General features: G+C 34.5%; 1 protein-coding gene across 1 annotated transcript in view; it reads left to right on the forward strand.

Moving 5' to 3' along the window:
• Positions 1 to 754: 754 nt before the first annotated feature.
• Positions 755 to 26,237, forward strand: part of tmem131l (transmembrane 131 like) — a 73,236-nt gene continuing 47,753 nt past the window's right edge. Inside the window, exons 1-4 of the mRNA XM_059343263.1 lie at positions 755 to 955; positions 1,677 to 1,750; positions 5,603 to 5,646; positions 21,744 to 21,815. Of these exons, the coding sequence (XP_059199246.1) occupies positions 832 to 955; positions 1,677 to 1,750; positions 5,603 to 5,646; positions 21,744 to 21,815 (314 nt within the window). The 5' untranslated portion in view covers positions 755 to 831. The remainder of the gene's footprint in view (positions 956 to 1,676; positions 1,751 to 5,602; positions 5,647 to 21,743; positions 21,816 to 26,237) is intronic.

Genomic DNA, 26,237 nt, shown 5'->3' on the forward strand with positions numbered 1-26,237 from the left:
TTTGTGTTTCCTGCAAAACTTTAAAAAAAATGAGTTAGGCGATTATTTTAACAGGGTGACGAAATTACAAATGTGCATGATGGCCTTTTTTTTTGTCAACTTTGTTTGATTTACCGTCGGCAATCTATCCTTTGCTACATCCCTTTTGAGTGAAATGATTAATAAATGTCATATGTTACACTTTTTGAAGTTTTTTTTCGGGTTTCCTGCAAAACTTGAAAAAAAAAATGAGTTAGGCGATTATTTTAACAGGGTGACGAAATAATAAATGTGCATGATGGCCTTTTTTTTGTCAACTTTGTTTTTGTTTTTTTGTTTTTGTTTTTTCTTATGTAGACACCTTCAAAATAAAGTGTTACCATATCTTGCTTAAGTCACACAAAGGCATGTTAAAAAAAATGCCTTCAAAAAGTCATTCATTTGTCTTAAGTTACATAATGTACACACAGTGTTATTACTATGCCAATTTAGTGAAATGATTAATAAATGTATGTTACACTTTTGGTGAAGTTTTTTTGGAGGTTTCCTGCAAAACTTCAAAAATGAGTTACAGGGTGACGAAATTATAAATGTGCATGATGGCCTTTTTTTAAGTCAACTTTGTTTTTATTTACCGTCGACAACAGACACGTAAACAGGCTTGTCGCAAGTGTCAGTGGTGTGTGAGTGTAGGATGTGTTCGAGGCTATACAGTCTCTGTTTGAGGCGGAGGGAGGGCCGGAGGAACAGAGGAACAGAGGGAGGTGCTGCTGCTGCTGCTGCTGCTGGAGAGAGAAAGAAAGAAAGACCAACGCAGCGAAACACACGGCAGGCTGCTGGCTGAGAGGCAGCATGGCGGGGCTTCAGGACTTCCACCAAGGCAGCCACTGTCACAGGAAAACGTGGATCAATATACTATTAGGAATACTACAGTTACTTTTACCCTGCGTGCAGCATGGAGGGGCTCAGCTGCAAGGTCTGTACAAGGCTTTATTCCCCGTTTAGGGGGTGTGAAAAAAATGTAAAAAAAAAAAAAAAGGTTAATTTAGCTCCACTGATTTGACAGCAGCCGAAAAAAACACTGAAAAACTGGCTTCAAGCTAAATGGACCAAACACCTTTTATAATTAAAAATGGCGGAAAATGTTTTGAATACATTCTCAAGTTGTCTTTGAAGCATATTTTGATTTTTACCACCATGTTTTGTCAACATGCTAGTTCATGCTAGCTCCCAGTTCCCTCTGCTGTTCCGATAACTTGTCCAGGCAGGGAAGTAACGTATTAACTGGGGCTTTAAAGGGCCATTTAACAGCCACTGTAGGCTCTGTTATAACGCTACATAGTGCTGTAATATAACTCTACACCCCTACAGTAGCCGTGTTTACTGCAGTAGCAGCGGAGATGTTTTCCAAGTTAGTTAGCCATCGAGCTAACCAGCTAGCAGCTAGCAGACAGCCTTTGTCAGCCTGCAGAGGCGAAGTCATTTCCTCACTTGTCTGTGTGGTTTTCATCCACGCCGCTTCACTTAAGTCATTTGTTATAAGCAGTAATAATAAAAGAGGCATGCTGTTTGCAGATGCATTACATAAACTCTTTTATTTATGGTGCATTCTCAATTTGTTGCTTTTCCTTTTCTATTTTTGCCCAATTTCCAACCCCACACCTCACTAATAATTGTATATCTTGCTCCCCACAAAGCTCTGAGTCAGATGTCCACCAGCGTGGTTGAGGTCTGGCAACCAGAAGATGCAGACCCGTTAGTCCAACTTCAGGTAATATTTATTATTTTCTTGCTTGTGTGGAGGAGGAACTGAGGGTCTTTATTGTGTGAAAGCACCTCAACAAATGCAGTCAAATGCATGAGCACGTGTGAGGGTTTTTTTGCATCCCCATTGTGTTTTGGCTCCACTTTGCAGCGAGTTGACTTGTGCCTATTTGTTTATGTGAGGAGATATCGCAGGCCAAACCCCACTTTGTGGACACGTTTTTCTGCACATTTTGTACTTATCGAGCTAGTATCTATAGTTCAATACACGACTGAAGTAAAACCAGAGCGGGAGGCCACCTGCCATGTGGCTCCTCCTTATTTTTCTTTTGTACATAGTGTCCATTGTGGAGTTCAGTCAGTTGTACACACTGAGAGTATGTTAGGAATGAGACAGACTTCTTTCCTGCATGCTAATTTAAAATTATTTCCTGCTTCTGTAGTTTGCATGTTCAGCTTTTTGATGTGCAGGCTTTTTGTTTTGTTTAGGAACTGAGTTACAGTTTCCTAAACATTTTCAAGTAGGCTGGTGTGATGATTATGTAATCATGCAGCAAGACAAACACAAACAGCAGGAGTTGAGAGCTTACTGATTACCTGTCATGAGGTCACCAGCTGACTGTCAAGTTACCTGAGGGGGGTGTGGCATTTTCTCTAGTCCGTTGTAAACAGGCATGAAGAGCATTTCTAATGGAGCTGCTCTGAGAAAAACAGTAAAAATGATGACGTGCATTACCCCAAAGTAGTTTTGGTAATTTAGTAAAGTTTGTTTGAAGATAGAGAAGTTTGTGAAATTTGATGTTTCTTAAGTTTTTGAAATCCCTATTTTGCAATTTGCAGCCTGGAGTTATTATTACCACATACATGCACAAAGCAGAAAAAAACAAACACAAGAAGTTGAACATTTTCCTTTGATACATTTTAAAAAACAAGATGGTTTAAATTAAGGGAAAGGGGGTATGTCAGTGTTTGGACATGCTTTTTTTTTTTTTTTAACTCTTTCCTACCTTGCAGACCAATTGGCAGATGGCAGAATTGTTGACATTGTGAGGTGTCATGTGTAGATTAGGCTGCAGTAAATGGAGTGACTGTCTCAGTTACATGGGCCATGTGAAATAGAGCATGACATGGATGTCTTTCATCTGTGTTCCAGTGTTGCTGGTGGTCAGCTGGTTAAGTGTTGCTGCAGGCATATTGAAGTGGTAATGCAGGAAATGTTGCATCATGTGCCATAATACATAGTTAAAATCAAACCAGATATCAAATTTTGGGCAGCAGAGATCTCAACAGAGCAGATATCATGTGCATAACTAGAGCTTGTAATTGTTGTTTTGTGCCATGATCTTCACCCCATGCCTCTTAGTATTTTGCAAACATTGACTTGTGTTTTGGATTTGAATCTGGATCATATGTTTGGATTGGCTGCAAGTCTAAATAGCTATCCTCCAGTCCACTAATGATTGTTAGATTAGATCACGTATTCACCTGCCTATTTGCGTTTCATGTTTTGTATACAAGCAATGTCATGTGTTTTAAATCCCTGCATTCATCTTTGGATAAAATCACATGGTGCTGCTTCTGAATGTTCTTTGTTCTTTAATGGCTCACCTGCTGAAGCCTCATGTGTTCTGTCATTGTTGTGCCTAATCAGCTGGAAAATCAGTTTTGCCTTGTTCACTTATGCCATTATCATGCCAAGCTTTAAAGGTGCCGGGGGCATTGTAGCGTATGATACAGAATAAGACAAGGATACATCAGTTGGAAATTTTTTTTTGGCATTTTTAGGCAATGGATATTGAAGAGGTGTATTTTTTTAATTGCAGTATATACTAAAGTAAAGTTAGGAAATGCCTTTTTTGGTTTATCCAGCAAATTATACCATATTATATTGATGAAAAACCCATAAAAATGCCATGAACTAGTTCTGATCTTCGATTTGCAGCATTTCCTGCAATGGCTTAATATAACAAAAGATATTTTAGGGTTAGTTGCTGTCTCCGTAGAAACATCAAACAAAAATCTGTATCATCATGAAGCCATAATGAAGCCTCACAGCTCCAGATTGTTTCTATGGAAACTGTATGTTCTGCGTTTGAAGGGACCAAAGCTTATCTCTGTAGGCCATACATGGCGCACATAACCTACTGCACTGTAGTTAACAGTTTGCACCGCAGTTTCAACTCCTGCATTGTAATTTACAGTCACTTACATAGTAATCCACGTTCAGTAAAAAAGCTAAATGTACACCTCGTGCACCCATATCTTTTATGCTTTCATGCTGTACTGCTGGCGTGGTTATTTTAAAATGCTCTGCTGAAAGGTCTCCTCAGGTAATTGTGAGAAAAACTGAGGCTCATTTTACGTATAAAACTAGAGAGAATATTACACAGTATTATCACACAAATATGGATTTGATCAAGTCAAAACATTGAAAATGATCAGTCAGTTGTCCATAAACTAGCAAGTGTACTGCTGATCAAATTTCCTGTGTGAAAAAACTTAACTTAGCACATGCTCTGTGTTGACATGCACAATGTAATCTGGTTAGGCAAAGGTTTGAAGTGTGCAAATGGCTCAGCGTAACTTGATTTTCACAATAATTCAAGTATTCCTGATTCGCGGTAATTGTGTGGATGTCTGAAAGTAACCCTGTATACTGGGGAAACACATTATTAGTGCTACGAAGTAAGATACATAAAAATGGAGGGAATTTGTTGTCGATGTGTGTCATTTTTCTTGCTGATACATTTATAAATACATGTATCCCACAGTAAGCAGCGCATTGAAGTTAGATGACAAATGGATATATATGGGTGTATAGGTTCTACTCATCCTGAGGGAATTCTTCATGTCCTCATAGCACCATAACAACAACAACAAACCATATTATAACTTCATGAAGTTTAAGTATGTAGAAGATTTTTTATATTGTGTAAAAAGTGCCTCTCTGAGATCAAGAAAAATAAGAAAAACCTGATGTCACCAGTCCTTTCAACATCATCTTGTAGGGCTTCATCCCAGTATAGATAATTTAATATCTCTATAATAATATTTATTACAATTATAGGATGTTTTCTGGTAATTCAGTAAATATAACCACATGGTAAAGCCTATTTCTGTACACTCCATGTAAGCAAAACACCTTCAGCTTTCCTCCCACGTGCAAAGATCTGAGCGTAAAGTGTTGTTCAATTGGCAGTTTGACTGGTGTTTCAACATTGCAATAGAAGAAAAAGTAGACATTTTTATATTGCTTTGACCATATTTACATGTTGTATAGCACCCAACCTTATTATCTAGCCTGATTTCCTTTTTCAAACTAATGTTCTGTGTAATCACCGATCTTCTGTGATGCTTAATTAGTTCAATAATCTTGCATACACAGTTTGAGAACATGGACAACAAACTGGATGCCTTATTCTGGGAAATACAGTATAAATTGCCAACACTGGGAGAAAGTATTGCCTGCTGCCTGCCTAACCCTTGGAGTCAGGCTGGAAAATATGTAATGCCAGTTTTATTTTCCCAAGGCTATTCCAGTTTTCTGCTTGGACTTCCTGGTTTATTTAGTGAAATCATATTAAATGCAAAATAAAACCTTTGACATTAAAAAAGCAAAACTGTGGATGCACAGTGAAATTAATCGGGGCAGTTGGTGGTGAATCAATGTGCATCAAACTGCTTGTTTATGAATATCTTCATAGTAGCCAGAAGGCAGTTTGGCATAACAGTATCCTTGCATCCCACAGAGCCTCCTGATGCGGTTCTTTTTAGGCCACAGTGTGAATGTAGAACAAATGGGTTGCAGTTTGCTGCTCCGACCGTATTGACTAAAAATGTATTTTTATTTCCTTTTCAGGTAGAGAAGGAGCGAAGAAAAGATGGTCTTCCAATTGAAGACAGGTAAGCGTTTCTTTCAGTTTTTATCTTCTGTGGGAGCAGCATAAAACTGAAACTCTTCTGTGGGTTTTTTTTCTCACATTCATGACAGCAACCTTGTATAAAAAAGGCGTAATAGAGATTTAAACCCTTTCACTCTGCTAGTTCAAACATCGGTCAGAGAAAGTTACACATTCATTCAGCAGTTTAAAGGAATCAGTCGTATGAAGTTAATGAAAGGTTTCCACCTGTTCACGAGTGCCACTTGGGGATATGTAGAGACTTTCCACCGAGCCGCATAATTACCAACAAAACCCAAAACCAGCATCCAGATTGCATCATACTGAAGTGTTTTCTTGTGTATGGTGTAGACTAGAATTATACTGTAAGACACAGAGTGAAAGCACATGCTCTGGCGTGGGTTTGGTTTGTGAACAGCCCAATGGAAAAAAAAAAAAAAAAAAAGCCTTCCTCTTCCATCACCAGAGAGAGATTGTGCGCCATAGTACAGGCAAGAAGCGTAATTCATTGTGAACATATTCAACAAACTACAAATTACCCCAGAGCTCTGTTAAATGGTTTATGTGATGTGCCGAATTCAACTCTAGCTGTGGGGTGACATGTTTTTGCATTTACACAGACAAATGACGTGGTGTGGTTTCAGTTTAATAGGACTGTAGGTTTCTAAAAAGGCTTTTAAAAGTCTTCCCCGGCCTGCATGCAGGCTGTGTTGTTTATGTTGGTGGGTGAGGGGGTGTGTGACGGAGAGAGTTTTGGGGGCGTGTGTTAGAGAGGCACAGAACCAAATTCCTGACTAATTTTAGAACTCCTTGAAAGAAAAAGGAGGGTAGGTCTGTCTTTCCCAGCTGTTTTTTGTTCCTGCAGAAAATTTGTTCGGAAAATCGACGTTTGCAGCACGATATCAACAAGACGTGGTGTTATTTAGTCATAGCTTTCTCAGAAATGGCTAACTTTAGGCATGTTTATCTCTCTAACTGGTGTTCAATGCATTGTTCAACTCACATTCTAGCATTTGTGCTTGCTTCTGCTCCTTGTTTATCTTTCTAGCGAAGTATTGCCAGTTATGTAAAGAGACCAGCCCTTCCTATAACGTAACTGGCTACATATGTTCCTGACAGTGTGCCCAAAGTGTTCCTGGCCTAGAAGTTTGGCTGACTTGTCTGAGCAAGTTGTTTGTGTAGCGCTGCATGATTTCAGTGGTACCTTACTGCTGTGTTACTGCTACTATGTCTTGAATTTATACAAACCATCATGACAGTACAATGCAATCGTGGCAATGGTACAAAATTAATTTAATGCCCAAATTCAAAAACAAGTCCTAGAATAGAATAAAATAGAACTTTATTGTCATTGTACAAGACAAACGAAATTTTGTTTTGTCCAGATGCACAGTACAAAATATTGATATTTATATCAATATAGGAAAACACAGAAAAATACTTAAGACAAAACACAACATTATCAACATTATCAATGCTCTCAGCAACATATGTATAAATAAAATATATATCTAAGTAACAATGTTTTAAAAAGTCCAAGTCCTAATGCAGCCTAGCAAAAATATCTTCTCCTGAAGACTGAATGAAATACCAGATTATCATTATTTGGGTTTGGAGACAACAAATTTATATCAGAAAACCTGCGTTTGGAATTATGGGTGTGGAGTCTCAAAATATGGTTTTTCGATTGAGTTATATGCTACAAAGTTGCATTATGAAAAATTTAGGATCCAGTGTTTTTTTTTTTTGAGAAAAGTCAGAATGAGGGATGTCACCAGAAACGCTACTTTGGTACCAAGTTGATGCCTTAAACTTGACGGTACTATAGGGAATCCGGGATGCTATTTACTAGGGGTGTGCCATATCATATCGTTCACAATAATATCGGTATATTTTTTTATGGTTAAAAAAAATGCATATCATGATATTGGCAATGTTCCTACTTCTTGATGTGGTGGTTAAAGTTGTTTTAATCACAAAAAGCTACTTACTCCCTGTCGTTAAACACATGCAGCTTTCAAAATAAGAGCACAGTGTGTTAAGAGAATCCACCACAGAATTTACAAGAAGACTGTCAAAATAAGATGCCTTAAATAAAACATACAAGAACCTTTATTCTCCTTTACAAAATGTCATTAAAATATGCCCCCGGAACCCCTAAATGGCTATTTTTATTATTTGCTCATACTCAAGAGTCAAGAGTACATTTTTTTTGTGTTTGGCAACTGTTGCGATTTGCACTTCAAACTACATTTTAGATTTTTAATTATTTATACAGACTAAAAAAAAATCATATTTTCTATATCTTTTTAAATATTTCCTAATATCGTCAAGAATATCGTTATCGCGAAAATAGCCTGAAATATCGTGATATTCTTTTAGGGCCATATTACCCACCCCTACTATTTACTTTTTATCCTGACAGAAACCATGGTTGATTTTTAATCTGCATGCATAATTTCTAGCCAAACATTGTTGAAAAAGTGCAGCGAATATTGGTAGCGAGAGCAACATGTAGCATGTATTTTCTCTCTGCTCCACACTGGGAAAAAGGAGAAAAATATGTAGAGCTGCAAGCAAAATGGGATTCATTGTCTTTTTGTTTTTTTTGCCATCATATAATTTTGCTGGTATTGGTACAGACTACCTAATCTCTGGTATTGTGACACAAGGTTATAATAGTTTTGTATTTTTCATTAGTTTTAGTTTTAATTTCGTTGTGAATTTTTGTTTTCAAATTCAGTTAGTTTTAGTTAGTTTTTAGAGTGAGTTTGCTAGTTTTAGTTTAGTTTTTAGTTTTTGAAAATGCTTAGTTTTAGTTTAGTTTTTATTAGTTTTAGTGTTAGTTTTAGTTTTTTGTAATGGGTATGTGCCTTCATTTCCTTTGGTTTATCCATCTCAGCCCCTAAAAGGTTATTAACTCTTACAGTTCTGGGTGTTTTGTATTTTGGTTGGAGTGTAAACATCCCAGTCTCAGTAAACATATTCACCATGTGTTCCTGCATGTTCAAATAGAAACACTGAATTATGAATGAAAAAAGTTGACAAAGACGAAAACTAAGGACATTTTCACTATAATTTTAGTTAGTTTTAGTTAGTTTTGTAACCACACAATACAGTTTCAGTTAGTTATCGTTTTTTAAAAAACTCTTGTGCTTATTTTTATTTCAGTTAACGAAAATGTTTTTTCAATTTTAGTTTTCGTTATTTTGTTATTTTGTTTTCGTTAACTATAATAACCTTGTTGTGACATCACTAGTTAGAATATCTACCTCTGCTGCTTTCGATTTGACCCTTGTTTTTTATCTGTCTTTTGCAAGTCCCCCTTCTTTATGGATGTGCATTATAAATAGCTGGATTACTCCTTTAAATTGACAAGCTTTCAATCTTAATTAAAAGTTCATCTGGTTCCCATGCGGCAGTCAACTGTTGCTGAACAGTGTGGGAATATGGCTATTTTTAAGTCTAGGGAGGTGAGAGTCAAAGGAGTCCTCATAGTGCTGGTTGACCTGGAGACCTCCAGAGCGGTGCACTGTGAGGCCTCTCGTGCCAGGGTTATCAGGCACTTGGCAGACCTGCCATCACTCTCGCCCAGCTTAAAGAGCAAAGCAGGCTGCAAACACAGTAGTTAATGATATCTCTGTCTGAGTCTGGCCTCCTCGTTTGTACACTGTAAAAAATGTTTGTAGAAATAACAGTAAAACTCTGTCAAATACATCAGAAATAGGCCGTAAAATTAAAAATTGTACATCACTGCATTAGACACTTTTAATTACCGTAAATCAAAGAATAGCACAAAACTGTAAAAATATAACATTTTTTAATGCAAAATGTATGGAAAAATACCATGATGTGTGAATGAATGACACAATTACCCTAAAAATAACGGGAATATTCAGTCTAAATTACAGTTTTTGCTAATATTTACATTTAAATTTAGAATAGAAACTGTAATTTTTACAGTGAAGTTCTGGCAACCACAGCTGCCGGTATTTTTCCGTAAATTAAACAGTATTTTTTTTACAGTGTATGTTTTTACTTTAGTCTGCACAACAATAATTTCTTTGCTCTTTCATTCTGCTGATTGAAAGAACGTCTTCCTTAGACAAACATCACCGTATTAGACACTTTTAATTACCGTAAATCAAAGAATAGCACAAAACTTTTACCTTTTTCTGTCATAAACTGGAAGAAACATGCAGTTTTGCTGTAAATATATAACATTTTCATGCAAAATGTATGGAGAAATACCATGATGTGTGAATGAATGACACAATTACCCTAAAAATAACGGGAATATTCAGTCTAAATGACAGTTTTTGCTGATATTTACATTTAAATTTAGAATAGAAACTGTAATTTTTACGGTGAAGTTCTGGCAACCAGAGCTGCCAGTATTTTTCCGTAAATTAAACAGTATTTTTTTACAGTGTATGTTTTTACTTTAGTCTGCACAACAATCATTTCTTTGCTCTTTCATTCTGCTGATTGAAAGAACGTCTTCCTTAGACAAACATCACCGTATTAGACACTTTTAATTACCGTAAATCAAAGAATAGCACAAAACTTTAACTTTTTTCTGTCATAAACTGGAAGAAACATGCAGTTTTGCTGTAAATATATATAACATTTTCATGCAAAATGTATGGAGAAATACCATGATGTGTGAATGAATGACACAATTACCCTAAAAATAACGGGAATATTCAGTGTAAATTACAGTTTTTGCTGATATTTACATTTAAATTTAGAATAGAAACTGTAATTTTTACAGTGAAGTTCTGGCAACCACAGCTGCCGGTATTTTTCCGTAAATTAAACAGTATTTTTTTTTACAGTGTATGTTTTTACTTTAGTCTGCACAACAATAATTTCTTTGCTCTTTCATTCTGCTGATTGAAAGAACGTCTTCCTTAGACAAACTTCCTCTTTAGTGTAGTGTTCTTACTACAGAACACATGGTTTTGATTTCACTGTTACTCTTATTGTTTCCCTGTCTTCTTCTCCAAAGCTTGTGAACAGCAGTTGACCTAAACTCTCCACTGGTCCTAACCTCTCCCCTGCAGCATGGCTGAGGTCACTGCTAACACTGACTTTATTTGAGTTAGATCCAGGGGATCAAATAGCGCCAAACATAACTTGTTATTTTTGTACTGTGGCTGTGGACAGAACCCTTGGACTACAGCTCAGTGGCATGCTTGTTGAGAGTTTTTCTGTAAGGCCAGCTGCTGTTGAATTCAGAGAAAACTCACTTACTAATACATATGCCAAGGTAAATGGCCTCCTCCACATCTTAAATAGGCACATAGAAACTAGGGGTGTGCCATATCGTATCGTTCACGATAATATCGGTATATTTTTTTTATGGTTAAAAAAAATGCATATCATGATATTGGCAACATTCCTACTTCTTGATGTGGTGGTTAAAGTTGTTTTAATCACAAAAAGCTACTTACTCCCTGTAGCTAAACACATGCAGCTTTCAAAATAAGAGCACAGTGTGTTAACAGAACCCACCACAGAACTTACAAGAAGACTGTCAAAATAAGATGCCTTAAATAAAACATACAAGAACCTTTATTCTCCTTTACAAAATGTCATTAAAATATGCCCCCAGAACCCCTAAATGGTTATTTTTATTATTTTCTCATACTCTAGAGTCAAGAGTACATTTTTTCGTATTTGGCAACTGTTGAGATTTGCACTTCACACTTTACATTTTAGATTTTTATTTATTTATACAGACTAAAAAAACCAAACATATTTTCTATATATTTTTAAGTATTTGGTAATATCGTCAAGAATATCGTTATCGCAAAAATAGCCTGCAATATCGTGATATTCTTTTAGGGCCATATCGCCCAGCCCTAATAGAAACCTAAAAATCCATAAGAAACTGACACAAACTAAGAGCGTGTAGCTTGTTGAACCTGGCTTTTGGATAAAAAAAACGAAGTAGTTTTACACCTGCATTTATCCATATAACTGCATTGTATGCTTTCATTCCAGATCATGATTGTTTTTTTGTTTTTGTTTTTGTTTTTTATTTCAGTGAGCTTTATTTTCAACAAAACTTTCAATCGTATCCAATAATATTCATGACATCCTTTAAACTTAAGTCCATTGTAAAATTAGCTTCACTGAAAAAAATCTGCCAATTAAATAACGACCAAATTTCCATCAAATAAATAAAAAAAAAAATAATAATAATAAAAAAAAAAGAAATCTAAAGAATTTTAAACTCTTCACTTAAATTTGGAGACTAGAGACCAGATCATGATTGTAATCTGATTTCAATCAGATAAATGGCTATATGATGTTGAAACTGCTGACATTAGATTTCAAATAACAATGCCAGATCTATATCAGCTGTCTGCTATAATACAAGACTCCTCTGCAGAGGCAGCCGACCTCATTTCCCCTTCACATTTGACCCTTCATATGCTCACCCATGCAAAGATTTCCACTCTGACTAACACTTACGCTGTTTGGCAAGTTATGAATTAACAAACGATTAAATCTGCTGGGATAATGAGAGAGAGAGGGAGAGAGAGAGAGAGAGAGAAGCAGTAGTTATGTAATAGAGAAGATAGTTTGGCCCTTATCAAGTCACACACAACTGCCAGCTTATTTGTTCTTTCTGTTGTAGTATTTGTATTTGTTATCATTGGCTTTATCTACAGCAGGGATCAAGAAAGTGAAATGTTAGAAGTTCACAGGTGTTAAAGCATGTGGCAGTGTGACAGTTCAGCTCAACGGGTGATTAAATGGCTATGACACGTTGAAAGAGTGAATAGTTTAAGGAAGAATTATGACAATGGGTCGTAATACCTTTCTACAAATAATGTTAACCATTTGTCAGCAGTGTTGTTTAAGTAAATAGAAAAGGATAAAGAAGGCTAATCTCTGAGACAAACAGACAAGACACCTTCTACTGTGCTATCAGAAGGCCTGTAACATCTTATCAGCACCATAAAATTAAAAGAGCTATAAAGCATGATCTTGTTGCTTTTTTTATTCAGTGTCAATGGGAACAAGAGCTCCTTGTTCATCAAAACTGAAAGAGTATCTCCTTTGAAACATGCAAATTAGTTTGCATGTTGATTTCCATAGAAGGATTGCTTGTGTGATATTTGTGTGTGCTCATTCAAATTATGCTTACTCTAAATTTGATCTGAATTGCATGTATCTAATTATAATTAGATCATTTTTGTGCATAGGCATGTTACCATAACCACATTTTTATTGGACAATATATTGTCCCAGACATAATTGCAGTAATCGATGTTACTGTCAATTTAATGCAACTGTTATTAAGATAATAAAATACCATAATAATGTGCACCCTTATGATAGAAGCAGCACAACCAGAAATGACAAGGCAATACATGTCTCAGCATAGTTTTTTTGTTCATTCAGCTTAAAAGAACTGTAAAAAAAAAAAAAAAAAAACGCTTAGGTGCTGCGTCCAAGTCTCTTAATTGGTGCTAAAGTGTTTACATTTTTATGTAAACACACACACAAACTTTCACTTAAGCTAACATTATAATTATTGTGGCATGCTTATTTGTATATGTACACTCAGTGCATGTCCTGTGCCAAAATGGATATTTAGATTTTAGCATATTTTAGAGTTGGGGTCTTTTTCTGCCCTGTCTGTGCCTATAAGTTGCATCACACGTTTTCATTACCCATTTAATTGCCAATCAAGATCCATTATAATGACATAAGTATCTGCAGAGGAAAATGGTTCAGGGTCTTGGAGGTAGTTGAAGTCTTTCTTTGTCCATTGTTGCTTATTTCAAGCTCCTATTACCCATTGTGGATAATTATTCCAATTCAGTTTAGCCTGAAGAAGTAAATTGTTGTTTTATTTGATGACGGAGCAGATTCTCCCTTTTTATTCCCTATCTTGAGATGCTTGTTGAGGCACTGAAGCAACAATCAGCGCCTATTGATTGGCCAGAGCGGAGGGAAGATAAAAGGTGGTTTGTTTGTTTTTTTTAGTCTTTGTCGATGTTCTTTTCATTTCTGTTGCCTCAGCATTGACCTCCTTTTCTTCTTCTTTTTTTGCGTCATGGCGTTCAGTTGAGCTTTGGCACAAATAGCAAGTTAAATGTGTGAAATAGACCCAGAAGAGAAAAACATTTGTAGCTTTGCTCTGCAGAAAGAACTCTTTTCTGAACTCTCTGAACTGTTTTACCCAGTGGTAGTTTAGGGAAGCTTACATAATTGTGTGTGAGTTATGTCAAGTTAGTAATTGTCCCCCAGCAGTAGACTAGAAACACTGTGCTGTCACACAAACCACATTTACCAACACAGTAGACGCATGTCTGTGCAGCAGTATCAGAAGTTCCTGCAGACTGTGGCTGTCCCAACTGTCAGCAGACTGAACTGAGATCAGTCTGATAACTTGCACATTAACTCCACTCTTAGAGCATTTGCACTGGGCTAACTTTTAACTAGGGACTTTTTGTTTGTGTTTTTATCAAGTAAAAGCCACACTTGAAGACAGTAAATATATTTGTATCGACCATAACAATGTGTAGTCTGAAACCGAATTCATACAACAAACAAACATGTTTTTATATGCAGAAATGTTTAAGTAGGAAGAATGGAAAACCACTACGAATACTGTAAATGAGATTGGCAAATTAGATTGCTGCCTTAACAGGAAACTACCCACTCAGAACATTTCCTATTTATGTACATACTGTACTTTCATTTTATGTATGCATGTTCATCATGGAAGACTTTACAGCACTGCTTTTTTGCAATATAGTGTATTTTACTTATGTGAAATATTGTGTGTTTAAATCATTTATACATATTTGAATATACACTACCGGTCAAAAGTTTTAGAACACCCCAATTTTTCCAGTTTTTTATTGAAATTCAAGCAGTTCAAGTCAAATGAACAGCTTGAAAGGGTACAAAGGTAAGTGGTGAACTGCCAGAGGTAAATAAAAAAAAGGTAAGGTTAACCAAAACTGGAAAATAATATACATTTCAGAATTATACAAGTAGGCCTTTTTCAGGGAACAAGAAATGGGTTAACAACTTAACTCTATGGAGTCTTATAGGGCTATTTTGTCCATTTTTGAATTATTTTCATGTCTTTGTAAGTCATTTTGTGTCTTTTTTTTAGTCATTTTGTGTCTTTTGTTGCCTTTTTTTTGTCATTTTGTGTCTTTTTTTGGTCATTTTGTGTCTTTTTTTAGTCCTTTAGTCCAACATAAAATGTGATTTTGATTTTTTTTTACTTTCAAAACACTATCATGCTCAATAAAGAATTTTAAATGTTGCAAATGTGCATTAATTTCAGAGTACACTGAGATATTAAACTGCATCATTTTCAATTAAAATCTGGAAAAGTTGGTGTGTTCTAAAACTTTTGACCAGTAGTGTATATTTGTTACTCCTTGCATGCCACTTCAGCATTGAATGGCCCTATTATTTTGGTTGCACTTCATTCCTTTTTTAGAAGGGGACGTTAAAGCAGCTTGACAGGGAGTCCTGGTATTTACTTACTTGGTCCAATAACAGATTCCTTGTTTCACCTTTTAGAGTCTTGCAAATCCCACAGCTGCTTCCTTACATTTATCAGGAGTTGCTTTATGAGACATGTCCCAGCAGCTGGTGAATGTGTCTGCCATTGTTTATATTCACTGTAAAAACTGTAAAATGCTCTGTAAGAATAATGACATTTATATTTTGCTCAAAAGACACAAAATGACCAAAAAAATAGACAAATAGACAAATTGACCAAAAAAGACACAAAATGACCAAAAAAAAGAAACAAAATAACCCAAAAAAGAAAAAAATGACCAAAAAAGACACAAAATGACCCAAAAAAGAAACAAAATAACCCAAAAAAGAAAAAAATGACCAAAAAAGACACAAAATGACCCAAAAAAGAAACAAAATAACCCAAAAAAGAAAAAAATGACCAAAAAAGACACAAAATTACCAAAAAAAGAAACAAAATAACCCAAAAAAGAAAAAAAAACAAACCCAAAAAAAGACACAAAATGACCAAAAAAAGGAAAGAAAATGACCAAATTGACCACAAAATGACCAATAAACCCCACAAAATGACACAAAAAACCCACAAAATTACCAAAAAAAGACATTTAGTGACCAAAAAGACTAAAACACAGTTGCTTTATGAGACATGTCCCAGCAGCTGGTGAATGTGTCTGCCATTGTTTATATTCACTGTAAAAACTGTAAAATGCTCTGTAAGAATAATGACATTTATATTTTGCTCAAAAGACACAAAATGACCAAAAAAATAGACAAATTGACCAAAAAAGACACAAAATGACCAAAAAAAAGAAACAAAATAACCCAAAAAAGAAAAAAATGACCAAAAAAGACACAAAATTACCAAAAAAAGAAACAAAATAACCCAAAAAAGAAAAAAAAACAAACCCAAAAAAAGACACAAAATGACCAAAAAAAGGAAAGAAAATGACCAAATTGACCACAAAATGACCAATAAACCCCACAAAATGACACAAAAAACCCACAAAATTACCAAAAAAAGACATTTAGTGACCAAAAAGACTAAAACACAGTTGCTTTATGAGACATGTCCCAGCAGCTGGTGAACGTGTCTGTGATTGTTTATATTCACTGTAAAAACTGTAAAATGCTCTGTAAGAATAATGACATTTATATTTTGCTCAAAAGACACAAAATGACCAAAAAAAATAGACAAATTGACCAAAAAAGACACAAAATTACCCAAAAAAGAAACAAAATAACCCAAAAAAGAAAAAAATGACCAAAAAAGACACAAAATTACCAAAAAAAGAAACAAAATGACCAAAAAAAGGAAACAAAATGACCAAATTGACCACAAAATGACCAATAAACCCCACAAAATGACACAAAAAAACCCACAAAATGACCAAAAAAAGACATTTAGTGACCAAAAAGACTAAAACACAGTTGCTTTATGAGACATGTCCCAGCAGCTGGTGAATTTGCCTGCGATTGTTTATATTCACTGTAAAAACTGTAAAATGCTCTGTAAGAATAATGACATTTATATTTTATGAGACAAAGGTATGCCTGATTCTGGTGACAACCATACAGACAATAATAAAACTCAAATCATAGTCAGATTTGTCAGGACAGGGTTAAGATCAGAAAGAAGGCAGAGTTAATCAAGGTAGTAGTTGTGGTTGTATTGTGTAATAAAGTGAGTTGCCTCAGGGTGATCTTTGTAATTCTTACAATGTTCTTTATTGCTGAAGTGTTTTGAAATCTTGCAAGCTTGCAAGACTAAACCTGCACATTGTGCATTTCTGTTGCCAAATGCTCAACACATGGTTTGTATATTTTAATGTTTTAACGCATTGTTCAGAAAATCTAATTAGAGGAACATTTTGCACTTTAATTTATAATTTGCTACGGAGTTTATGTATTATTTAACCCATTGAGGCCTAAAACTTCCTGTAAAACCTCTGGCCGATTTTAAAATCAGCCCCTAAAACCTGAAGTTTTTCTGGAAATTCAACAGAAGTGTCAACGCTTCTACTAAATAATAGATTTTTCAGCCTCTGTAGCAGATAGAAATTAAATTCAAAAAAGTATTTGAGAGCTTATACAAATACTACAAAACGACGTAAACGCTTTCCAGGCTTCAATGGGTTAAATGAACTGAACTTGATTAGGAAATTATATTTTAAAAAGTAATAAACTTCTGTGATCAGATGTTTTGGTCATGGTAAAACTAGAAGTGAATGCTCTGCTGCAGCACTGGGCTGGTGATAGACTATATTTATGCTTCTTGGTTTAACTTCCTTCCTGTTCACTTGTACAAATACTCAGTATGTCTTCTTCATAGTAATGTTTTTCTTTGAAATGGCCCTAAAAAGGAATTATTATTTGGACAAATCAGCCTTTTGATAAATGCAATAATGTCATCAAAGGAACCCTTCATATTGTTTCCCAACCAAGCCCCAAGCAGCTCACCAGTTGAGGCTTGTTATTTTTTTGGAATTTGTAAATCAACAGATAAAGTACTTTTCTTTGTGATATGTGATGATATTTTTGGGGATTTTGGTTTGATATTTTTTTTAGTTTTTTTTTACATTTTTTATTTTTATTTTGTGAGAGCATTATCATACAGTGCTTACTTTCAGACAATATACAATAGTATTTCTGCCACTCACAATCAAGGTTTTTTGTTTACAAAACAAGAAACAAGATACAGAAAGTTAAGCGTATTATTACATTTGAGAACTTTGAACAAACTGGGAAAGGTAGACATATGTAAAAGAGCAAATAGAAAAAAGAAAAAGAAATTATCCACCATGGAGTTTCAAAATGAAATATAAGTAATACAAACTAGTCATTAGACCCAATAGAACATAGTACAATGTTACAGTACAAAACAGCATTACAGGGTCTTGGTTTGATGTTTTAACGATGCCACTGTATTTTGATTTATTTTCTAATCTGATAGCTAATCAAATTACAATTCAAATCTAATAGCATGTGTTTTTTCTGGGCTGCTGTAGCTGTCAGAGTTGGCAAGGAGCAATTTAAAGAGAGGCTCGTCTGGGCGGAATGGAGGGAAATAATACACAAAACAGTGTTGAATTCATTAGAGATAGACCCATGAAAAAAGAAAAGCAACCTCCTTATAGATGAATATATATATATATATATATATATATATATATATATATATATATATATATATATATATATATACACACACACTACTGGTCAAAAGTTTTAGAACACACCAACTTTTCCAGAATTTAATTGAAAATGATGCAGTTTAATGTCTCAGTCTACTCTAAAATTAATGCACATTTGCAACATTTAAAATTCTTTATTGAGCATGATAGTGTTTTGAAAGTAAAAAAAAGATTCAAAATCACATTTTATGTTGGACTAAAGGACTAAAAAAAGACACAAAATGACCAAAAAAAGACACAAAATGACATAAAAGACACCAAAAGACACAAAATGACTAAAAAAAGACACAAAATGACTTACAAAGACATGAAAATAATTCAAAAATGGACAAAATAGCCCAAGACTCCATAGAGTTAAGTTGTTAACCCATTTCTTGTTCCCTGAAAAAGGCCTACTTGTATAATTCTGAAATGTACATTATTTTCCAGTTTTGGTTAAGCTTACCTTTTTTTATTTACCTCTGGCAGTTCACCACTTACCTTTGTACCCTTTCAAGCTGTTCATTTGACTTGAACTGCTTGAATTTCAATAAAAAACTGGACCTGAACTGAACTTTTGACCGGTAGTGTGTGTATGTGTATATATATATATATATATATATATATATATATATATATATATATATTACCATAGTTTTTCCACTTGTTTCCTTCAGTTGGTCAACAGCTGTGTTAGTCATCTGTCAACTGGTCCCAGTCTTGCGTTCACATCGTGCACAACCACCAATCAGCTGCTGCTTCCCTGCTTCCAGCCAGCCGTTCCCACAGCTCATTAGCACAGCTTGTCACACACACAGTAACCAATAAAAACACAGTTTAGCTCCAAAACTAGCTGCTGGAGGAGAAACTGTAAAAGAGAGCTTCCTGTCTCAACCCTGACTTGTGGTTGGCTGCTTCTATTGAGCGTTCTCAACATGTGCAAAGCAACATGCAATGTATATCCACCTGCTATGTTGGTCTACAGTGGAAGTCTTTAAATGACTCTGACATGTGACTGTTGTGGGTTAAGTGCATTCAATTCATAACTGATTAAAAATAACTCCTTACTCGAGCATCATGGTTTCTATACAGTGAGCTGTTTAGAGTCAACAGTGCCTGAAGTGAGCCAAGTCATTGTACTTTAAAGCAGTAGTTCTCAACCTTGGGGCCCCGACCCCAATTGGGGTCCCGAGATGGTTTCTGGGGGTCGCCAAATCATTTTGGAAGTCAGCTCTGTCTCCACTGTGTTAAAGTGTTCATGTGTTTTAGTCTTTTTGGTCATATAATGTCTTTTTTTGTCATTTAGTGTCTTTTTTTTTGTCATTTTGTGGGGTTTTTTAGTCATTTTGTGTCTTTTTTTGTGTGGTAATTTTGTATTTTTTTTGTAATTTCATGTCTTTTTTTGGTCATATTGTCTCTTTTTTAGTCATTTTGTGTCTTTTTTTGGTCATTTTGTGTCTTTTTTTTATCATTTTGTGGTCAGTTTGTGTCTTTTTTTGTCATTTTGTGGGGGTTTTTAGTCATTTTGTGTATTTTTTTTGGTGGTAATTTTGTATCTTTTTTTGGTAATTTCATGTCTTTTTTGGTCATATTGTCTCTTTTTTAGTCATTTTGTGTCTTTTTTTGGTCATTTTGTGTCTTTTTTTTATCATTTTGTGGTCAGTTTGTGTCTTTTTTTATCATTTTGTGGTCAGTTTGTGTCTTTTTTAGTCATTTTGTGGTCAGTTTGTGTCTTTTTTAGTCATTTTGTGTCTTTTTTTGGTCATTTTGTGTCTTTTTTTAGTCATTTTGTGTCTTTTTTTGGTCATTTTGTGTCTTTTTTTATCATTTTGTGGTCAGTTTGTGTCTTTTTTATCATTTTGTGGTCATTTTGTGTCTTTTTTTAGTCATATTGTGTCTTTTTTTGGTCATTTTGTTTCTTTTTGGGGCCATTTTGTGTCTTTTTTTTGATCATTTTGTGGTCAATTTGATTCTTTTTTGGGGTCATTTTGTGTCTTTTCTGACAAATGCCAAAGTAGCAAGTCATAACTTTACAAGGAGTCTCTGGCTTGAAGCTGACTGTTTTTAGTTGTTGTCTGCTTCATTATTTGTCCAAAATACGTCGTATCAACTGAGTTTGTATGATCTGAACTGTGCGTGGAGATTGTGTTCAGTGAGCGGGGGTCGCAGACAATATGCATGTTAAATTGGGGGTCGCGACTCAAAAAGGTTGAGAACTACTGCTTTAGAGTATAAATGTGCCTTTACCAAAGTATGTTTTAACTCTTAATATTGAGGTATTGTGGCTGATTGGCATGTTGCTGGTTCATGGCTTCATGGCCATTTAATGATGAGTGATGAATAATGATGGTGCCACACCACATGATATTACATTTCTACACATTTTAATACAAATAGTCAACCTATGAACCTAGTAAAAAAAGATAGTTGGGTTCAACAAGATGTAAAAATGTTTCTGTAAGTGCTGAATGATTGTTTAGGACGTGCACAACTAAGCTATTGTGTCAAATGTAGTGTCCTCTCACACAATTAAACAGTTTATTTACTAGTTGTATCCTTCAATGTTATCTAGTAATGTAATTTATTTGCTGACAGGATGGTAGTCCCTTTGTTAGGGGGGAAGTTGGTAGTTTAAGAGGAAGCCTGGGGCAGAAATACTTTTCAATAATGTTAATTCATCTCTATGAGCTGTCACATTTTCTGCTCGAAAGGGGACACAATGTTCTAATCTTATGGTGTCTGAAATACACTACCGGTCAAAAGTTTTAGAACACCCCGATTTTTCCAGTTTTTTATTGAAATTTAAGCAGTTCAAGTCCAATGAACAGCTTGAAAGGGTCCAAAGGTAAGTGGTGAACTGCCAGAGGTAAATAAAAAAAGGTAAGCTTAACCAAAACTGGAAAATAATGTACATTTCAGAATTATACAAGTAGGCCTTTTTCAGGGAACAAGAAATGGGTTAACAACTTAACTCTATGGAGTCTTGGGCTATTTTGTCCATTTTTGAATTCTTTTCATGTCTTTGTAAGTCATTTTGTGTCTTTTTTTGGTCATTTTGTGTCTTTTTTTGGTCATTTTGTGTCTTTTTTTAGTCATTTGTGTCATTTTGTGTCTTTTTTTAGTCCTTTAGTCCAACATAAAATGTGATTTTGAATCTTTTTTTAACTTTCAAAACACTATCATGCTCAATAAAGAATTTTAAATGTTGCAAATGTGCATTAATTTCAGAGTACACTGAGACATTAAACTGCATCATTTTCAATTCAATTCTGGAAAAGTTGGTGTGTTCTAAAACTTTTGACCAGTAGTGTACATAAACACAGACCTTTTTTATTTTCATAAAGTTTTTAATGAAAAAGTACTCTCCTTTGGACTCATGTTTTTTTCTTGTTCTCTCCACCAGCTCCTCTCTATATACGCGGGAGAATGGGAGGCCCTTGCATTTTCAGCCCCCAGCGTTGGAGTTTGGGACGCAGTAAGTACAGTTCTCACTTCCTCGTTTTTAATATGGTGTGCCTCACTCAAAAAGCATAGATGTTATTCATTCACACCAAGGTTATTATAGTTAACGAAAACTAACGAAATAACGAAAACTAGAATTGAAAAAACATTTTCGTTAACTGAAATAAAAATAAAAACTAGAGTTTTTAAAAAAAACGATAACTAGCTGAAACTGTATTGCGTGGTTACAAAACTAACTAAAGCTAACTAAAATTAAAGTGAAAATGTCCTTAGTTTTCGTTTTTGTCAACTTTTTTCATACATAATTCAATGTTTCTATTTGAACATGCAACACATGGTGAATATGTTTACTGAGACTGGGATGTTTACACTAGAACCAAAATACAAAACACCTGGAACTGTAAGAGTTAATAACCTTATTGGGGCTGAGATGATAAACCAAAGGAAATAAAGGCAAAATTTATTATGATCTATTTGAATCTGGCACCCAACACATAGCCCATTACAAAAAAACTAAAACTAATAAAAACTAAGCGTTTTCAAAAAATAAAAACTAAACCAAAACTAGAAAACTTATTAAAACTAACTGAATTTGAAAACAAAAATTCACAACGAAATTAAAACTAAAACTAATGAAAAATCCAAAACTATTATAACCTTGATTCACACGTCCAATAACAAAAAGTACTTAATTTCACAATTTCTCAGTCTTTAATGATTTTGAAATGAGTTAAAATAATAGTGGCGTCATAGCAAGGGACCTGTCGCTGTGATGAATGCTCCAGAAAGGGAAGATTTCATAAAGCAAGGGGCCCTTCAGCCTAACAGAACAGACAGGATATCCAAGTATGGCAGTCAGCTCCCTTTCCCAGCATCCAGACACATAGTGGAGTGGGCTGACCCCAGTCTAAAGGGTTCAGAACTTCACTGTTTTCCTCCATACTCCAAAAACAGAAAGAATATCAGACGTAATGCTGTGGTTGGAACCGTCACAAGCAGTTCCTATTTTGTAGTAATTTGTGTCATACTTTGGGAATGTGAAAGTATACTGAATAATATTACTGAATAAACATTTGGAGACTGAAATATGGCTGCAGGGAATTTTGCAGTTGTGATCAAAACAGGAATATGAGATCAAAGTCCCACGAGTCAGTTTATGGTTTCATTTTTTTTTCTGAGCGAGCTGTGGGAACTGTAGTAATTATACTGTTCAGTTACACCAGAAGTATTGAGTAGTAAGTAATACGGGAGATGTGACTACGCAACATGTGTACCAACGATTGGAAACACAGACATAGGAAATAAACTCCATATTGAAAGAGCTGCAGCTTGTGTATGTAACTAAACAAGACAGAAATAAAAAATATGAAGTAAATAAACTATGAAAGGAGAGAGTTAAATTTCCCAGATGAACTTCAAATGACCAGACACCACATTTTATCTCTGTAACGGTTTATGCATGCTCTGCTGTCTGGCTTTCTGATGTTTATTGATCATTTTACAGACATTTTCTACAGCAGACTGCATTATTTTGTGGTTAGGAAAAGATCATATCTGCCTGTGTACAAAAATGTGTTTGTGCTTTTAAGGCAGAAACTCACAATGCAATGATAATCTAAAACATTGCAAAGTTGACCAGGGTGAGAAATAGAAAATACTTGATTGTACTACTGTGTAACAATCCCCTGATTTTAAAAATTGTTGGTGCATGTATTTCAGCTGCTTGAAATGAAAGCAGAGTCAAACTGTCACAGACAAACAGGAAGTGAAAGATGCGTCAGTTGAGGCTCGACTGAGCATCTCAAATTTAAGTGTCAAGATTGTGGTAGTGATTGTTGTAGACTGATAGAATTTATACTATGCGGTCATTTTTTTAAGGGTGACATAATCACCTGAAATTGACTGCCTAAACCAGTAGTTCTCAACCTTTTTGAGTCGCGACCCTCAATTTAACATGCATGTTGTCTGCGACCCCCGCTCACTGAACACAATCTCACACGCACAGTTCAGATCACCCAAAAAAGAAACAAAATGACCAAAAAAGACACAAAATGACCAAAAAAGGAAACAAAATGACCAAAGAAGGAAACAAAATGACCAAAAAAAACACAAAATGACCAAAAAAAGACACAAAATGACCCAAAAAAGAAACAAAATGACCCAAAAAAGAAACAAAATGACCCAAAAAAGACACAAAATGACCAAAAAAGACACAAATTGACCACAAAATGATCAAAAAAGGAGACAAAATGACCAAAAGAGACACTAAATGACTAAAAAAGACACAAAATTACCAAAAAAAGACACAAAATTACCAAAAAAAACACATGAAATGACCAAAAAGACTAAAACACATTAACACATGAACACTTGAACACAGTGGAGACAGAGCTGACTTCCAAAATGATTTGGCGACCCCCAGAAATCATCTCACGACCCCAATTGGGGTCCCGACCCCAAGGTTGAGAATAGCTGGCCTAAACTACCACAATTGACTTTTAGTTAAATTAAAGTTGAAATTTTCACTTCATCATCACCATCACCATTATCATTATTTAACTTGGGATGCTTACAACCCTGATTCCAATAGAGTTAATGAAAAGAAAATGCATTACATTCATAAATCGGTGTATATTTACATAAACTATTTAAACTATAAGATTATCATTTCGAACCAAAAGCTTCCATATTTAATGGGCTGGAAAAATAATTGGTAACACTTTACAATAACCAACTAAGTGATGTTTATAGATAGTTTATAAACCAATTACCGTATTAACATTGTTAACAATATTTTACAAAGTGCTATACATATTTAATCTTTAAATGTTTTAAACCAATTTCTTAAAGGTATATGAATCATTTCAAAATCATTAACATACTTAAAATGGTGTTAAAAATGTTAAAATGAGTGCAACTAAAACTATTGATAAACTAACAATTATAATTTAATTGTTTGTTAATGGTAAAGTAACTATAAACTTACATTAATATTCCATCTATTTGTCGTTTATAAATTATGTAGTTATTTAAACATTAATAAATGATGTATTTACCATTCTAAATGGTCTATATATGCTTTATAAATGATGATTAAACATTAATAAACTATCTGTTATCCATTTATAAATGATGGTTATTGTAAAGTGTTACCAAATAATTTTCTGAAACTTTTGCATAAAAAGTAAAGAAGGTTTATCAATGACCAAAATAGTTTTTGATTATTTTTCTTTTGATCGACTAATTGATTTGTTGACTAATTGTTGCAGCTCCAGAGCAGAAACATGCTTATCAAACTGCTGCTGTTTGCCATTTTGTCTGGAGAGAAATGAGACATGCAATAAAGAAAACAACGCCTGACACACATAAAGAATAAAATTAAATTGTATTCTTAACACACTCAATTCCAAAAATGAAACAATGCAGTAAAAAATGCTCCCTTTGTATTCGTGGGCTGCTTCTGCAGAGAGAGGCACGTACACACAGACCACCATTGATCCCAAACTAATTGCATCAGGGTTTTCCCCTCAACCAAACTACCATGTGCAGATTGTTGATTCACTGTGTCCGTCTCTCTTGAAGCACAACACTCTGACTGTTGACCTCATCCTGCACATGCATAGCAACTCTGTGTCAGCCGAATGGAGAAGGGAAGACTGTTTACATAGAGTTTTATAATATTTGAAAAAGAGAGTCATGGTCGAAATGTCCAGTAATAGTTTTGCATCTTGATAATATACACTACTGGTCAAAAGTTTTAGAACACACCAACTTTTCCAGAATTTAATTGAAAATGATGCAGTTTAATGTCTCAATTACTCTGAAATTAATGCACATTTGCAACATTTAAAATTCTTTATTGAGCATGATAGTGTTTTGAAAGTAAAAAAAAAGATTCAAAATCACATTTATGTTGGACTGAAGGACTAAAAAAAGACACAAAATGATTAAAAAAAGACACAAAATGACAAAAACGACACCAAAAGACACAAAATGACTAAAAAAAGACACAAAATGACCAAAAAAAGACACAAAATGACAAAATAAGACACAAAATGACTAAAAAAAAGATACAAAATGATCAAAAAAAGACACAAAATGACAAAAAAGACACAAAATGACTAAAAAAAGACACAAAATGACAAAATAAGACACCTAAAGACACAAAATGACTAAAAGAAGACACAAACTGACCAAAAAAAGACACAAAATGACTAAAAAAAGACACAAAATGACCAAAAAAAGACACAAAATGACAAAATAAGACACCAAAAGACACAAAATGACTAAAAAAAAGACACAAAATGATCAAAAAAAGACACAAAATGATTAAAAAAAGACACAAAATGACTAAAAAAAAGACACAAAATGACTTACAAAGACATGAAAAGAATTCAAAAATGGACGAAATAGCCCAAGACTACATAGAGTTAAG

This window comes from Centropristis striata, chromosome 1, assembly GCF_030273125.1.
Source record: "Centropristis striata isolate RG_2023a ecotype Rhode Island chromosome 1, C.striata_1.0, whole genome shotgun sequence".
In the NCBI taxonomy this organism is placed as follows: domain Eukaryota; kingdom Metazoa; phylum Chordata; class Actinopteri; order Perciformes; family Serranidae; genus Centropristis; species Centropristis striata.